This window comes from Cetorhinus maximus, unplaced genomic scaffold, assembly GCF_964194155.1.
Source record: "Cetorhinus maximus unplaced genomic scaffold, sCetMax3.hap1.1 HAP1_SCAFFOLD_1305, whole genome shotgun sequence".
Lineage (NCBI taxonomy): Eukaryota > Metazoa > Chordata > Chondrichthyes > Lamniformes > Cetorhinidae > Cetorhinus > Cetorhinus maximus.
The window spans coordinates 57,134-75,000 of NW_027597246.1; the positions used below are offsets into that span (position 1 = coordinate 57,134).

Consider the following 17,867-nt stretch of genomic DNA (forward strand, 5'->3'; position numbering starts at 1 on the left):
ATCTCTCCCTCTCTCCCTCCGTCTGCTTCTCTCTCTCCCTCCTCCGTCTGCCTCTCTCTCTCTCTCCGTCTTTCTCTCTCCGTTTCGTTCTTTCATTCCTTAACCATGTGTCTCTCTCTCTTTCCTCGTCACTCTCTCTCTGTCTCTCTCTCTCTGTCTCTCTCTCTCTGTCTCTCTCTCTCTCTGTCTCTCTCTCTGTCTCTCTCTGTCTCTCTCTCTCTGTCTCTCTCTCTCTCTGTCTCTCTCTCTGTCTCTCTCTGTCTCTCTCTCTCTCTGTCTCTCTCTCTCTCTGTCTCTCTCTCTCTCTGTCTCTGCCTCTCTCTCTGTCTCTCTCTCTGTCTCTCTCTCTGTCTCTCTCTCTCTCTGTCTCTCTCTCTCTGTCTCCCTCTCTGTCTCCCTCTCCATCTCTGTCTCTCTCTCCGTCTCTATCTCTCTCTCTGTCTCTCTCTCTGTCTCTCTCTCTGTCTCTCTCTCTCTGTCTCTCTCTCTCTGTCTCTCTCTCTGTCTCTCTCTCTGTCTCTCTCTCTGTCTCTCTCTCTGTCTCTCTCTCTGTCTCTCTCTCTGTCTCTCTCTCTGTCTCTCTCTCTGTCTCTCTCTCTGTCTCTCTCTCTGTCTCTCTCTCTCTCTCTCTCTCTCCCTGTCTCTCTCTGTCTCTCTCTCTGTCTCTCTCTCTGTCTCTCTCTCTGTCTCTCTCTCTGTCTCTCTCTCTGTCTCTCTCTCTGTCTCTCTCTCTCTCTCTCTGTCTCTCTCTCTCTGTCTCTCTCTCTCTGTCTCTCTCTCTCTCTGTCTCTCTCTCTGTCTCTCTCTCTCTCTCTCTGTCTCTCTCTCTCTGTCTCTCTCTCTCTGTCTCTCTCTCTCTCTGTCTCTCTCTCTGTCTCTCTCTCTGTCTCTCTCTCTCTCCCTGTCTCTCTCTCTCTCTCTCTCTCCCTGTCTCTCTCTCTCTCTCTCCCTGTCTCTCTCTCTTTCTCTGTCTCTCTCTCTGTCTCTCTCTCTGTCTCTCTCTCTGTCTCTCTCTCTGTCTCTCTCTCTGTCTCTCTCTCTGTCTCTCTGTGTCTCTCTCTCTCTCTCTCTCTCTGTCTCTCTCTGTCTCTCTCTCTCTCTGTCTCTCTCTCTGTCTCTCTCTCTTTATCTCTGGAGTAAGCCCTCAACCTCTGACAGTGTCCCTCCTTCCCCCCCGGGGAATTCCTGACCCCGCCCTCGCTGAGGCAGGTACGAAGAGGTGGCTCCGATTATGGTACGACACAGTAAAACGTTGAGTTTGCACTGGGCACGAGGGGGGAACTCGCTCTCCCTCCCTCCTCACCCTCGCAGCGCTCTGACTGCGCAACCCGTGCTCTGACCTCCTCGCGGGGCAGTGGACGCAGTTGGGAATCGGACTGGGGGCCCATTTTCTTAACGAATACCAGGGGCGCGGGTCATCTTTCGGTAAATAACACTGACCTTGCACCCTCTGGGTGGGTAGGGGTGGGGGGGGCCAAGGGAGCTTGTACGGGAGAGCTTTGCCCCCGTCACCCACCACCCCCTGCGCTTTGCTGAAACTGGACACTAACTGGGAATAACAACCCGCTTTACTATTCTGCTTCTGTATAATTTATTGTTGAAATTAACTCTACTTGAAAAGCTTAACCCGTCGGGGGCTGTTTTCACTGGGCGATACTTGGGTGAATATGTGTGGGGCGGGGGGAGTAAGTTCCTGATTCGAACCCCGCCCTTGCCAAGACCGCCGATAAATTGTTGGGGGGGGTGGTTGGCCTTCATTCCGAGCCGCAATAAATTGACTCGGGTGTGCATTTGATCATGACTGGAATGTGTATTTTAATCACTCAATCTCTATTGGCTCCACCAATCAGGCCTTGAAGGGAACTTTCCCCACCCTCCCCCACCTCCACCTCTTAAATTTAGCCCCCTCTCCCCCACCAACACTGCTTGAGTCAACCCCGCTGCCCCCATGTGAGAGCGGGGCACGGGATCGACAGGTTGGAAGGGTGGGGGTATTGGGAAAGGAGGTTAAATACCCGCACTCTTGGCGATGCGTCTGTATGTTTTGGGCTTGTTGAGAGTGGGGGGAGGCGAGAGAGAGCCAATCTCGTTCCAGCTCTCTTCCCCATCCCCCCCCCCTCTCGCTTGGGGAGTTTGATTTGCACTAATTTATGAAGGGGTGGGTGGGTGGGGGGGTGGGAGGGGATGGTGGTGGTTTCTTGTCAATCGCAGCCTCAGCTGCTCCAAGCAATAAAGCTCTGAATGGAAAAACCACCCTCGATTCCTTCTTGCCTCAGTTTGTCGAACTCCGCTCCCTCCGCGACTCAAAACCCTCCCCCCTCGGTCCGGGATCGGCTGTTTCCCCCCCACGCCCTCCGTGAACGCCCGCCCTTCCCGATATCCCGCTGACCCTCACTCGCTCCCCCCTCCCCCCCGCCGAGCTCGCTGACCCTACCCCGGCTCCCGGTCCGGCAATGCCTCGATTTTCAAACTCTCACCCTCCTGTTCAAATCCCCTCCCTCACCCCCTCCCTCCCTATCTCTCTAACCTCCTCCCAACCCCTACAATTCTCATCCTCCTGTTCAAATCCCTCCCTCACCCCCTCCCTCCCTATCTCTGTAACCTCCTCCAGCCCCTACAATTCTCATCCTCCTGTTCAAATCCCTCCCGCACCCCCTCCCTCCCTATCTCTCTAACCTCCTCTCAACCCCTACAATTCTCATCCTCCTGTTCAAATCCCTCCCTCACCCCCTCCCTCCCTATCTCTGTAACCTCCTCCAGCCCCTACAATTCTCACCCTCCTGTTCAAATCCCCTCCCTCACCCCCTCCCTCCCTATCTCTGTAACCTCCTCCAGCCCCTACAATTCTCATCCTCCTCTTCAAATCCCTCCCTCACCCCCTCCCTCCCTATCTCTGTAACCTCCTCCAGCCCCTACAATTCTCATCCTCCTGTTCAAATCCCTCCCTCACCCCCTCCCTCCCTATCACTGTAACCTCCTCCAGCCCCTACAATTCTCATCCTCCTGTTCAAATCCCTCCCTCTCCCCTTCCCTCCCTATCTCTGTAACCTCCTCCAGCCCCTACAATTCTCATCCTCCTGTTCAAATCCCTCCCTCACCCCCTCCCTCCCTATCTCTGTAACCTCCTCCAGCCCCTACAATTCTCATCATCCTGTTCAAATCCCTCCCTCACCCCCTCCCTCCCTATCTCTGTAACCTCCTCCAGCCCCGACAATTCTCCTCCTCCTGTTCAAATCCCTCCCTCGCCCCCTCCCTCCCTATCTCTGTAACCTCCTCCAGCCCTGACAATTCTCACCCTCCTGTTCAAGAGTCAACGTGAGCCTGGAGTCACGTGTAGGGACAGACTGGGCAAGGGCGCCAGATTTCCTACACTGAAGGGCATTAGTGCACCAGATGGGCCCAGCCTTTATTGCCCATCCCTAATTGCCCCTTGAGAAGGTGGTGGGTGAGCTGCCTTCTTGAACCGCTGCAGTCCCGTGTGGTGTAGGTACACCCACGGCGCTGTTAGGGAGGGAGTTCCAGGATTTTGTCCGTGTGGTGTAGGTACACCCACGGCGCTGTTAGGGAGGGAGTTCCAGGATTTTGTCCGTGTGATGTAGGTACACCCACGGCGCTGTTAGGGAGGGAGTTCCAGTATTTTGTCCGTGTGGTGTAGGTACACCCACGGCGCTGTTAGGGAGGGAGTTCCAGTATTTTGTCCGTGTGGTGTAGGTACACCCACGGCGCTGTTAGGGAGGGAGTTCCAGGATTTTGTCCGTGTGGTGTAGGTACACCCACGGCGCTGTTAGGGAGGGAGTTCCAGGATTTTGTCCGTGTGGTGTAGGTACACCCACGGCGCTGTTAGGGAGGGAGTTCCAGGATTTTGTTCGTGTGGTGTAGGTACACCCACGGCGCTGTTAGGGAGGGAGTTCCAGGATTTTGTCCGTGTGGTGTAGGTACACCCACGGCGCTGTTAGGGAGGGAGTTCCAGGATTTTGTCCGTGTGGTGTAGGTACACCCACGGCGCTGTTAGGGAGGGAGTTCCAGGATTTTGACCCAGCGACAGTGAAGGAACGGCCGATATATTTCCAAGTCAGGATGGTGAGTGATTTGGAGGGGAACTTCCAGGTGGTGGTGTTCCCATGTGTCTGCTGCCCTCGTCCTTCTAGATGGTAGTGGTCGTGGGCTTGGAAGGTGCTGTCGAAGGAGCCTTGGTGAGTTGCTGCAGTGCATCTTGTAGATGGTACACACACTGCTGCTACTGTGCGTCGGTGGTGGAGGGAGTGAATGTTTGTGGATGGGGTGCCGATCGAGCGGGGCTGCTTGTCATAGTCATAGAGTCTACAGCACAGTAAAAGGCCCTTCGGCCCATCGAGTATGTGCTGGTCAAACAAGTACCTAACTATTCTAATCCCATTTCCCAGCACTAGGCCCATTGTATGCCAGGGCATTGCAAGTGCACATCCAAATACTTCTTCAATGTTATGAGGGTTTCTGCCTCTACCACCCTTTCAGGCAGTGAGTTCCAGATTCCCACCATCCTCTGGGTGAAAAGATTCTCCCTCACATCCCCTCTAAACCTCCTGCCCCTTACCTTAAATCTATGCCCCCTGGTTATTGATCCCTCCACCAAGGGGAAAAGTTCCTTCCTGTCTACCCTATCTATGCCCCTCATAATTTTATTCACCTCAATCATGTCCCCCCTCAATCTCCTCTGCTCCTGGGAAAATAACCCCAGTCTATCCAATCCCTCCTCATCACTAAAACTCTCCAGCCCAGGCAACATCCTAGTAAATCTCCTCTGCACTCTCTCTAGTGCAATCACATCCTTCCTATAATGCGGATCCCAGAACTGCACGCAATACTCTAGCTGTGGCCTAACCAGCGTTTTATACAGTTCCAGCATAACCTCCCTGCTCTTATATTCTGTGCCTCGGCTAATAAAGGCAAGTATCCCATTTGCCTTCTTAACCACCTTATCTACCTGTCCCGCTACCTTAAGGGACCGATGGACATGCACACCAAGGTCCCTCTGATCCTCGGTACTTCTCAGGGTCCTACCTTTCATCGTGTATTCCTGTGCCTTGTATGTCCTGCCCAAGTGCATCACCTCACACTTATCCGGATTAAATTCCATTTGTCACTGATCAGCCCATCTGACCAGCCCGTATATATCCTCCTGTAATCCAGGGCTATCCTCCTCACTATTTACCACCCCACCAATTTTTGTGTCATCTACGAACTTACTATTCAACCCTCCTACATTCAATTCTAAATCGTTTATATATACCACAAACAGCAAGGGACCCAACACCGATCCCTGTGGAACCCCACTGGACACAGGCATCCAGTCGCCAAAACACCCCTTGACCATCACCCTCTGCTTCCTGTCACTCAGCCAATTCTGGATCCAATTTACCAAATTGCCTTGGATCCCATGGGCTCTTACCTTCGTTGTCAGTCTCCCATGCGGGACCTTATCAAAAGCCTTGCTGAAGTCCAAGTAGACTGCGTCAAATGCATCGCCCTCATCTACACACCTAGTCACCTCTTCGAAAAATTCAATCAAATTGGTGAGACATGACCTCCCCTTAACAAAACCATGCTGACTCTCCTTGATTAATCCCTGCCTCTCCAAGTGTAGATTAATTCTGTCCCTCAGAGTTGCTTCCAATAGTTTCCCCACCACTGAGGTTAGACTGACTGGCCTGTAGTTCCCTGGTTTATCCCTCCCTCCCTTCTTGAATAACGATACCACATTGGCTGTCCTCCAGTCCCCTGGCACCTCTCCTGTGGCCAGAGAGGTATTGAAAATTATTGCCAGCGCCCCTGCTATCTCCTCTCTTGCCTCACTCAACAGCCTGGGATACATTTCATCCGGGCCTAGAGATTTATCTACTTTTAAGCCTGCCAGACCACTTAGAACCTCCTCCCTTTCTATGCTAATTTCTTTAATTATATCACAGTCCTTCTGCCTGATTTCCATACCCACGTCGTCCCTCTCACTTGTGAACACCGACACAAAGTCTTCATTTAGAACCCTACCTACGTCTTCCGGCTCCACACACAAATTACCACTATGGTCCTCAATGGGCCCTACTCTTTCCCTAGTTATCCTCTTGCTCTTAATGTGCTTGTAAAATAACTTTGGATTTTCCTTTATTTTACCTGCCAATGTATTTTCATGCCCCCTTTTTGCTCTCCTAATTTCCTTTTTAAGTTCCCCCCTACACATTCTATACTCCTCTAGGGCTTCTGCTGTTCTGAACCCTTGGTATCTGCCATAAGCCTCCCTTTTTCTCTTTATCCAATCCTGTATATCCCTCGACATCCGGGGTTCCCTGGATTTGTTGGTTCCATCCTTTGTCTTTACTGGAATATGTTGGCCCCGTACTCTCCCTATTTCCTTCTTGAATGAGACCCACTGCTCTGACGCAGATTTACCTAAAAGTAGCTGCTCCCAGTCCACTCTGGCCAAATCTTATTAAAATCAGCCTTCCCCCCAATTTAGAACTCTGATTTCTGGCCCATCCTTGTCCTTTTCCATAACAGCCTTGAATCTAACAAAGTTATGATCACTATCTACAAAATGCTCCCCCGCTGATACCTCTACCACTTGCCCGGCTTCACTCCCTGAAATTAAGTCCAGGACTGCCCCCCTCTCTTGGAGGACCTTCTACGCACTGGCTTAAAAAGCTCTCCTGGGTGCATTTTAAGAATTCCACTCCCTCTAAACCTATCACACTATGACTAACCCAGTTAATGTTGGGGAAGTTGAAATCCCCCCCACTATTACTACCCTATTATTTTTACACTTCTCTGAAATTTGCCTCCATATCTGCTCTTCTATTTGTCTCTGACTCTTTGGGGGGCCTATAGTACACTCCCAGCAACGCGATTGCTCCTCTTTTGTTTTTCAGTTCTACCCATGTGGCTTCATTTGAGGCCTCCCATGATGTCACCCCTCCTCACGGCTGCAATTGATCCCTGGATCAATGTTGTGATGCCCCCTCCTCTTTTACCTCCTCCCCTGCCTCGCCTGAAGACCCTTTTTTTTCCCCTGGAATATTGAGCTGCCAATCCTTCCCCTCTCTCAACCATGTCTCTGTGACAGCGATGATGTCATACTTCCATGTGTCAATTTGTACCCTCAGCTCATCTGCCTAATTCGTCAGACTCCTCGCATTAAAATGAATACCATCCCATGGTGGGGTGGGGGGGTGGAGGGGTGGAGGGGTGGGGGGGTGGAGGGGTGGGGGGGTGGGGGGGGTGTGGGTTGGGGGGGTGGAGGGGTGGGGTGGGGGGTGTGATGGGGGGGTGGTGGGGGGTGTGGGGTGGGGGGGTTGTAGGTTATCGGGGGAGGGGCGATGCCGGTTTCCGGTCACTATCAGATCAGCCATCAGCTTATTGACTGGCGGGACAGGCTCGAGGGGCTGAATGGCCTCCTCCAGCCCCCTTCATCATGTGTTCACTGACCCACTGAGTCCTCCAGCCCCGCCCACTGAGTCCTCCAGCCCCGCCCACTGAGTCCTCCAGTCCCGCCCACTGAGTCCTCCAGTCCCGCCCACTGAGTCCTCCAGTCCCGCCCACTGAGTCCTCCAGTCCCGCCCACTGAGTCCTCCAGTCCCGCCCACTGAGTCCTCCAGTCCCGCCCACTGAGTCCTCCAGTCCCGCCCACTGAGTCCTCCAGTCCCGCCCACTGAGTCCTCCAGTCCCGCCCACTGAGTCCTCCAGTCCCGCCCACTGAGTCCTCCAGTCCCGCCCACTGAGTCCTCCAGTCCCGCCCACTGAGTCCTCCAGTCCCGCCCACTGAGTCCTCCAGTCCCGCCCACTCTCCTCCATCCACGGCCACTGAGTCCTCCAGTCCCGCCCACTGAGTCCTCCAGCCCCACCCACTCTCCTCCATCCACGGCCACTGAGTCCTCCAGCCACGCCCATTGAGTCCTCCAGCCCCGGCCACGCGGTCCTCCGGCCCCGCCCACTGACCCGGGGCATCCTCCCAGGGTCAGTTAGGTGATGATTTGCCATCATTTCGCCGGATTTGTTTGACAAAAAAAAAAATCATCATTCCTCTTCAGGTATTGCTTCAATTTCAAGATGATCAATAACCACAGCGTCTGAATCTGCTATCAGTAGGTATGAGGTGGTTAAAGAGGAAAAAAAAAACCCAAATCACAATGGCCTGCACTTTGAAAGCATTTTTTATCTCATTTAACCCGTGTCAAAACGTCCCTTCTCCCGGTTCGGGCCCAGGACAAAATGGCGGAGCCGGCTGTGCGGGGCTAGTTGTCCCGTTGACGTCGCCCCTCACAAAGATGGCTGCTTGCGCACTCGTAGTGGCGCTGCCGGTCTGCGCGATGCCCCCGACCAAGATGTCCGCCCCGGGTCGGCTTGGCTTGGTTTGGTTTGGCTGCGGTTGCCATTAACTAAGATGGCCGTCGCGCAGCCGCATTGGGAGTCCACTCTGTTTCCATCCCCCGACCAAGATGGCCGCCGCGCAACCGCATTGGGGATCCCCGCAGAGGGTTCCCTTCCCCCCTCCCCAATCCCGCTAAGAAAATGGCCGCCGCGCAGCCGCATTGGGAGTCCACTCCCTCCCCGACCAAGATGGGCATCGCGCCTCCACATTGGGAGCCCAATTTGTTTCTCCCCTCCCCGACCAAGATGGTCGCCGCGCAGCCGCACTAATGCCACAGAGGTTTGCCCCTCTTCAAAATGGCCACCCAACACCACCCCTCACCCTCATTGGTTAGGCTCCTTTGCCCCCCACCAAAATGGCCACCAGTGTGTGGCAGGAGGTCACTGTTATAGAGTTGATTCCCCAGGCAAACTTGGTGGAAACATTTGACTTTATTTACAAGACAACAACAGCAGCTACACGCGTGCATCAAACTCCGTAACTAAGGAGCAACCCTCCCGCGAGGTTCCCCACGCTGCCCACTGATTGGCCTACACAGACCATGTGATCTTATGAGGCTGGATGATCCTTAAAGCGACAGTCCCACGTTTCTCCGGACTAGAATTACTACATTCCTCCCTCCCTTTAACGTCCCTGCGCGTGTTGTATTTGCCCGGATGTTTACCTCGTGACCCGACAACGTTGACGCAGGTCATGAAATTGCCAGTTCAGTGGGGGGAACCCTCGACTTCCCATTCTTTGACAGGATGCACATTCCCTGGAAGGGCCCCCCCCCCCATTAACGACAGGTACCTCGGCCAGGCGCAAGGCAGTTCAGTCTCCCCCGCTCCGACGGAGACGCCTGGGGCACCGTCTGTCCTTGGTTGAGCGAGTTCGACGGGAACTCAAGAGGTGGTCCCAGGCGGGGAACACCATTTCGTTTGGCGTGTCTCGCCACGTGCTCCCGGGCGATCCAGCCCTCCGCTCCCACGCGGTCCCGCAATGGTCCGGTCGCAGAACCCACTTCGCTCCTCCTCACCTAAGCTGCTTCCCCGACTGGTAAATTCTCACCCACGCCTGTGTGCAAGTCGCCAGTCTCTTTGTGGCTCCCTTGACTTCTCCCCACCTTCCCCTCCAAATCGGGAAGTATCAGGCTCAGTCTTGCCGGGAGTCAGCGCCTCATCAGTAACTCTGCGTCCTCTTCCCTGCGTGTCTCTTCCTTTCTACCGCAGAACTTAGTCTTTTTGACTTCACTGTCGGCCAGACTTCTCTCTGGTGAAACCTCAAACTCGCCTGAGTTCGAAGAGAACAAAGAACAAAGAAAAGTACAGCACAGGAACAGGCCCTTCGGCCCTCTGAGCCTGCGCCGATCATATTGCCCGTCAAACGAAAACATTTTGCACTTCTGGGGTCCGTATCCCTCTATTTCCCATCCTATTCATGTATTTGTCAAGCTGCCTCTTAAACACCACTATCGTACCTGCTTCCACCACCTCCTCTGGCAGCGAATTCCAGACACTCACTACCCTCTGCGTAAAAAACTTGTCCCGCACATCTCCTCTATAGTTTTCTCCTCTCACCTTAAATCTATGTCCCCCTAGTCATTGACTCTTCCATCCTGGGAAAAAAGCTTCTGACTATCTGCTCTGTCCATGCCACTCATCATTTTGTAAACTTCTATCAAGTCGCCCCTCAATCTCCGTCGCTCTAGTGAGAACAATCCGAGTTTCTCCAACCTCTCCTCATAGCTAATAACCTCCAGACCAGGCAGCATCCTGGTAAACCTCCTCTGCACCCTCTCCAACGCCTCCATATCCTTCTGGTAATGTGGTGACCAGAATTGCACCCAATATTCCAAGTGTGGCCTAACCATATACTAGACTTCCCAGCTTTTATACTCAATACCCCTGCCAATGAAGGCAAGCATGCCATATGCCTTCCTGACTACCTTATCCACCTGCGTTGCCACTTTCAGAGACCTGTGGACCTGTACACCCAGATCCCTCTGCCCGTCGATGCACTTAAGGGTTCTGCCATTTACTGTATAATTCCTGCCTGTATTAGACCTTCCAAAATGCATTACCTCGCATTTGTCCGGATTAAACTCCATCTGCCATTTCTCCGCCCAAGTCTCCAACCGATCTATATCCCGTTGTATCCTTTGACAATCCTCTTCACTATCGGCAACTCCTCCAACCTTAGTGTCGTCTGCAAACTTGCTCATTAGCCCAGTTACATTTTCCTCCAAATCATTTATGTATAACCACAAACAGCAAAGGTCCCAGCGCTGATCCCTGCGGAACTCCACTAGTCACAGCTCTCCATTCAGAAAAGCACCCTTCCACTGCTACCCTCTGTCTTCTATGACCAAGCCAATTCTGTATCCATCCTACCAGCTCACCTCTGACTCCGTGCGACTTCACCTTCTGCACCAGTCTGCCGTGAGTTCAGCCGTTGAGCTGCCCGTGACTTCACTGTCGACTCGCAACCTTCATCCGGCCGATTCTTCAGCCCCTCGCGTCTCCTCCTCGTATCTCGTTGGCTTCCTCTTGGCAACTCGAAACGTCTCCTCCGCCCAACCCGGTTCTTCAGTTTCTTTGGAACGATGTCACATTCTTCCCGTTCCTCTTCGTCATTTTCCCGAGAGGTGCAAACTTTGACCCCCAGGGATCCCCCGTCGCGTGTGGAGGTCCCTCGACAGGTTTTCCTCCTCTTCGCGAAGACCACCCGCTTCGTCTTGAATCCTGTCACTCGGCGGAGTCGCCTTGAGTTTCTCCTGCTGTTTTTTCCATGTCTTTGTTTAAGACGGTCTCCGTTTCTTCAGGTCCTCACGGCAAAAACAGGAAGGCAGATTATGATCCAAGTGGCTATAAATTGAGAGAGGGAGAATGCGCAATGAGACCTGGGTGTCCTCGTACACCAGTCGCTGAAGGTAAGCATGCAGGTGCAGCAGGCGGTAAAGAAGGCAAATGGTATGTGTTGGCCTTCATAGCCAGAGGATTCGAGTACAGGAACAGGGATGTCTTGCTGCAATTGTACAGGGGCCTTGGTGAGACCACACCTGGAATATTATGTGTGCAGTTTTGGTCTCCTTATCTGAGGAAGGATGTTCTTGCTATAGAGGGAGTGCAGCGAAGGTTTACCCGACTGATTCCTGGGATGGCGGGACTGACACATGAGGAGAGATTGAGTGGATTAGGATTATATTCGCTGGAGTTCAGAAGAATGATGGGGGGATCTCATAGAAACCTATAAAATTCTAACAGGACTAGACAGGGTAGATGCAGGAAGGATGTTCCCGATGGTGGTGGGAGTCCAGAACCAGGGGTCACAGTCTGAGGATATGGGGTTGACCATTTAGGACTGAGATGAGGAGAAATTTCTTCACCCAGAGAGCGGTGAGCCTGTGGAATTCACTACCACAGAAAGTAGTTGAGACCAAAACATTGTATGTTTTCAAGAAGGAGTTAGATAGAGCTCTTGGGGGCGAAAGGGATCAAAAGGGTATGGGGGAGAAAGCGGGAGCAGGATATTGAGTTGGATGATCAGCCACGATCGTAATGAATGGCGGAGCAGGCTCGAAGGGCCGAATGGCCTCCTCCTGCTCCTAGTTTCTATGGTGACTGAGTCACTTAACGAGGTCTACCAATTCGCTGAAGGCCTTCGAATGTGGGGCACTGGGGGCCATCAAGCTTCGAATGAAACTGCAGGTCCTGCTCCCACAAATACTCAGGAGAATCGCTCTCCTCTCTTCCTCCCCCGTGATTCCGTTGGCTTGAAAGTGGAACCATACATCGAGGCCAGTCCTCAAAGGGGTCGATTCTGCCAAACCGTGGCACCTGTGACGAATATACCTTCCTTTCTTTTTAATTATCTTAGATACGCACAACCGCTGGGTGAGGGACAATACCCGGGTCTGATTTATCCTCATCGCCAGTTTGTCACAGAGTTGATGGTCAAGGCAACTTTACTTGGTGGAAACGTTGAACTTTATTTACAAGACAGCAACAGCAGTTACATGTGTGCATCAAACTCTATAACTAAGGGAGAACTCTGCCTTAGAGGTTCCCCACGCTGCTAACTGATTGGTTTACACAGATCAGGTGATTTTACAACATAGGATTATTCTTAAAGCTACAGTCCTACGTTTATCAAAACTATAATTACTACAGTCACAGTAACTCCTCATGGGGCAATGGTGCTTCAGCTCAGTTGGTGGGTATCATCACCCTAACAGGGCAGCAACCAGGGGCTGCAGACTGACCCTATCCCTAAACCCTAACCCCTAACCCTGACCCCTAACCCTGACCACTCACCCTAACCCAAACTCCGAACCCTAACCCTAGCCCTAAACCCCTGACTTTAACCCTAACCGCTAACTCTGACCCTCTAACCCTGACCACTCACCCTAACCCTAACTCCAAACACTAACCCTAAACCCCTAACCCTAACCCTAACCACTAACCCTAACCCTAATTCCTAACCCGGAGCCTCTAACGCTGACCATTCACCCAAACTGTGACCCTAACCCTAACTCCTAAGCCTTAGCTCGAAACCTGACCCCTCACCCTGATCACTCACTCTAACCCTAAACGCTAACTCTAACCACCAACCCTAACCCCCAGCCCTAACTCCAAACCCTAATCCCTAAACCTAACCCCTAACCCTAACCCAACCTAACACCTAGCCTGGACCCCTAACTGTGATCACTCCCCCTAACTGTGACCCTAACCCTAACTCTAAACTCCTAAACCTGACTCCTAACCCTAATCTCAAACCTGACCCCTAACCCAAACTAATCCCTAACCCTAACCCAAACTAACCCCTAACCCTAACCCAAACTAACCCTTAACCCTAACCCTAACCCAAACTAACCCCTAACCCTAACCCAAACTAACCCTTAACCCTAACCCTAACCCAAACTAATCCCTAACCCTAACCCAAACTAACCCCTAACCCTAACCCAAACTAACCCTTAACCCTAACCCAAACTAACCCCTAACCCTAACCCAAACTAACCCTTAACCCTAACCCTAACCCCTAACCCTAACCCAAACTAACCCTTAACCCTAACCCTAACCCCTAACCCTAACCCAAACTAACCCTTAACCCTAACCCTAACCCCTAACCCTAACCCAAACTAATCCCTAACCCTAACCCAAACTAACCCCTAACCCTAACCCAAACTAACCCTTAACCCTAACCCTAACCCAAACTAACCCCTAACCCTAACCCAAACTAACCCTTAACCCTAACCCTAACCCCTAACCCTAACCCAAACTAACCCTTAACCCTAACCCTAACCCAAACTAACCCCTAACCCTAACCCAAACGAACCCCTAACCCTAACCCAAACGAACCCCTAACCCTAACCCAAACTAACCCTAACTAACCCCTGACCCTAACCCAAACTAACCCCTAACCCTGACCCTAACCCAAACTCGGACCCCTAACTCAAACCCCTAACCCTAAACCAACCTAACCCCTAACCTTGTCCCTAACCCCGAACCGAAACTCTGACCCCTAACTCTGACTCCTAACTCTGACCCCTAACTCTGACTCCTAACTCTGACCCCTAACTCTGACCCCTAACTCTGACCCCTAACTCTGACTCCGAACTCCGACCCCTAACCCTAATGCTGATCTCTAACCCCAACCCCTCCCCCTATACCCTAATTCCACCCTTGCCCCATAATCTTAAATCTGTGTCTACCCCCCACCAACTCCCTAAGCCCCAGCGAGTGGGGAGAGTTTCTCTCCATCTACCTTCTCCCAGCCCTGTCCTGGTCTCCTCCACCTCTATCAGATCCTTCCCTCCCTCCCTCCCTCAATCTCCTCTGCTCCGAGGGGGAACAGCACTCACCCTCCCTCGCAGCTTCTCCAACCCAACCCTGTGGATAAACCAACACCCCCATCATCACTGGCACCATCCTGGTAAATCCCCCTCCCTCTCCCGCAGCCTCTCTCTGGGATCCTCCCATTCCTTCCGGACCAGCACAGGACACTCCAGCTGGGACCGAACCAGAGTTTTCCAAAGGCTCAGCGCGGCCTCCCTGTTTCTGGGACTCGATACCTCTCGTTCCCAAGCCCGAGATCCTGCAGACTTTCTCAGTCTGTCCTGCCCAACTCAACGGTTAAGGCACATCCTCCCTACGCCCCCACCAACCCCCCAGGTCCCTCTGTCCCTACACAATCTTTCAAACTAGCCTCCGATAGGGGAAGAGGCTGCCTGGTGTCTGAGTGTAAATGGGGGGAGAGGTGGGTGAGAGGGTTAATCCCCCTCCCTCTCCGATAGGGGAACAGGCTGACGGTGTCTGAGTGTAAATGGGGGGAGAAGTGGGTGAGAGGGTTAATCCCCCTCCCTCTCCGATAGGGGAACAGGCTGCCCGGTGTCTGAGTGTAAATGGGGGGAGAGGTGGGTGAGAGGGTTAATCCCCCCCCATCCGATAGGGGAACAGGCTGCCCGGTGTCTGAGTGTAAATGGGGGGGAGAGGTGGGTGAGAGGGTTAATCCCCCCCTCCCTCCGATAGGGGAACAGGCTGCCCGGTGTCTGAGTGTAAATGGGGGGAGAGGTGGGTGAGAGGGTTAATCCCCCCCCCCCTCCGATAGGGGAACAGGCTGTCCGGTGTCTGAGTGTAAATGGGGGGAGAGGTGGGTGAGAGGGTTAATCCCCCCTCCCTCCGATAGGGGAACAGGCTGCCCGGTGTCTGAGTGTAAATGGGGGGAGAGGTGGGTGAGAGGGTTAATCCCCCCCCTCCCTCCGATAGGGGAACAGGCTGCCCGGTGTCTGAGTGTAAATGGGGGGAGAGGTGGGTGAGAGGGTTAATCCCCCCCCTCCGATAGGGGAACAGGCTGCCCGGTGTCTGAGTGTAAATGGGGGGAGAGGTGGGTGAGAGGGTTAATCCCCCCTCCCTCCCTCCGATAGGGGAACAGGCTGCCCGGTGTCTGAGTGTAAATGGGGGGAGAGGTGGGTGAGAGGGTTAATCCCCTCCCCCCCTCCGATAGGGGAACAGGCTGCCCGGTGTCTGAGTGTAAATGGGGGGAGAGGTGGGTGAGAGGGTTAATCCCCCCTCCCTCCGATAGGGGAACAGGCTGCCCGGTGTCTGAGTGTAAATGGGGGGAGAGGTGGGTGAGAGGGTTAATCCCCCCTCCCTCCGATAGGGGAACAGGCTGCCCGGTGTCTGAGTGTAAATGGGAGGGGGAGAGGTGGGTGAGAGGGTTAATCCCCCCTCCCTCCGATAGGGGAACAGGCTGCCCGGTGTCTGAGTGTAAATGGGGGGAGAGGCGGGTGAGAGGGTTAATCCCCCCCCTCCGATAGGGGAACAGGCTGCCCGGTGTCTGAGTGTAAATGGGGGGAGAGGTGGGTGAGAGGGTTAATCCCCCCTCCCTCCGATAGGGGAACAGGCTGCCCGGTGTCTGAGTGTAAATGGGGGGAGAGGTGGGTGAGAGGGTTAATCCCCCCTCCCTCCGATAGGGGAACAGGCTGCCCGGTGTCTGAGTGTAAATGGGAGGGGGAGAGGTGGGTGAGAGGGTTAATCCCCCCTCCCTCCGATAGGGGAACAGGCTGCCCGGTGTCTGAGTGTAAATGGGGGGAGAGGCGGGTGAGAGGGTTAATCCCCTCTCTCTCTCCGATAGGGGAACAGGCTGCCTGGTGTCTGAGTGTAAATGGGGGGAGAGGTGGGTGAGAGGGTTAATCCCCTCTCTCTCTCCGATAGGGGAACAGGCTGCCCGGTGTCTGAGTGTAAATGGGGGGAGAGGCGGGTGAGAGGGTTAATCCCCTCTCTCTCTCCGATAGGGGAACAGGCTGCCTGGTGTCTGAGTGTAAATGGGGGGAGAGGTGGGTGAGAGGGTTAATCCCCTCTCTCTCTCCGATAGGGGAACAGGCTGCCCGGTGTCTGAGTGTACATGATGTGTGGGGTGTGGTCCCGTGACAAGGTGCTGGACGCTGACTGTGTCGGACATCGATCGCCCAGCCACCTGCCCGGGCTCCGTCTCTGGTTTCCGCGCCGTTTGGAGATCAGAGGGAGGTGGTTTAACCTCTGCTCTTGTTCCTGTTTGAATGGGGGCATGTTTGACTCGCTCCCAGTGCTGACAGTGCCCCCTCCAGCAGCTGCCACGACAGCAGAGCTGTCCCAGAGCGCAGTCAGCGTCGGCGACGGTGGGGGGTGCTGGGTGGAATGACAATCAGGAGGTTAATCCCTCTGACCCCCTGCGCAGATGTCAATTCGTCACAGCCACAGCTGGGAGAGGGACCCCTGTCTCCGTTCACCAGCAGCGAAGCCACTGAGCCTGGATCGAGTAACCACACTCGATTACCCTGATCCCTGAACCAGCTCGTTACTCCATTTCATTAATCCGCATTCCCCCCGGACCAATTACCTTCCCATTCCCAGCAACTCAGCCCTCCCGGGATATCTGCTGTGCACCGGCACAAATACAGCACGGGGTTAGATACAGAGGAAATCTCCCTCTACACTGTCCCCATCAAACACCCCCAGGACAGGTACGGCACGGGGTTAGATACAGAGGAAATCTCCCTCTACACTGTCCCCATCAAACACTCCCAGGACAGGTACAGCACGGGGTTAGACACAGAGTAAAGCTCCCTCTACACTGTCCCCATCAAACACTCCCAGGACAGGTACAGCACGGGGTTAGATACAGAGTAAAGCTCCCACTACACCGTCCCCATCAAACACTCCCAGGACAGGTACAGCACGGGGTTAGTTACAGAGTAAAGCTCCCTCTACACTGTCCCCATCAAACACTCCCAGGGCAGGTACAGCACGGGGTTAGATAAGAGTAAAGCTCCCTCTACACTGTCCCCATCAAACACTCCCAGGACAGGTACAGCACGGGGTTAGATACAGAGTAAAGCTCCCTCTACACTGTCCCCATCAAACACTCCCAGGATAGATACAGCACGGGGTTAGATACAGAGTAAAGCTCCCTCTACACCGTCCCCATCAAACACTCCCAGGACAGGTACAGCACGGTGTTAGATACAGAGTAAATCTCCCTCTACACCGTCCCCATCAAACACTCCCAGGACAGGTACAGCACGGGGTTAGATACAGGGTAAAGCTCCCTCTACACTGTCCCCATCAAACACTCCCAGGACAGGTACAGCACAGGGTTAGATACAGAGTAAAGCTCCCTCTACACTGTCCCCGTCAAACACTCCCAGGACAGGTACAGCACGGGGTTAGATACAGAGTAAAGCTCCCTCTACACTGTCCCCATCAAACACTCCCAGGACAGGTACAGCACAGGGTTAGATACAGAGTAAAGCTCCCTCTACACCGTCCCCATCAAACACTCCCAGGACAGGTACAGCATGGGGTTAGATACAGAGTAAAGCTCCCTCTACACTGTCCCCATCAAACACTCCCAGGACAGGTACAGCACGGGGTTAGATACAGAGTAAATCTCCCTCTACACTGTCCCCATCAAACACTCCCAGGACAGGTACAGCACGGGGTTAGATACA

At 53.6% G+C, this 17,867-nt stretch overlaps 1 protein-coding gene across 1 annotated transcript; it reads right to left on the reverse strand.

Annotated features, from left to right (window-relative positions):
• Nucleotides 1-121: 121 nt before the first annotated feature.
• LOC144676032 (uncharacterized) lies at nt 122-16,446 on the reverse strand (the record flags this gene model as incomplete). The annotated part of the gene is made up of 4 exons (XM_078536556.1): nt 16,283-16,446; nt 10,801-11,195; nt 9,605-9,670; nt 122-1,131 (listed from the first exon to the last, which is right to left on the reverse strand). Coding segments are annotated over exons 1-4 (1,635 nt in total), but the record flags the coding sequence as incomplete, so codon positions are not given.
• Nucleotides 16,447-17,867: the final 1,421 nt, after the last annotated feature.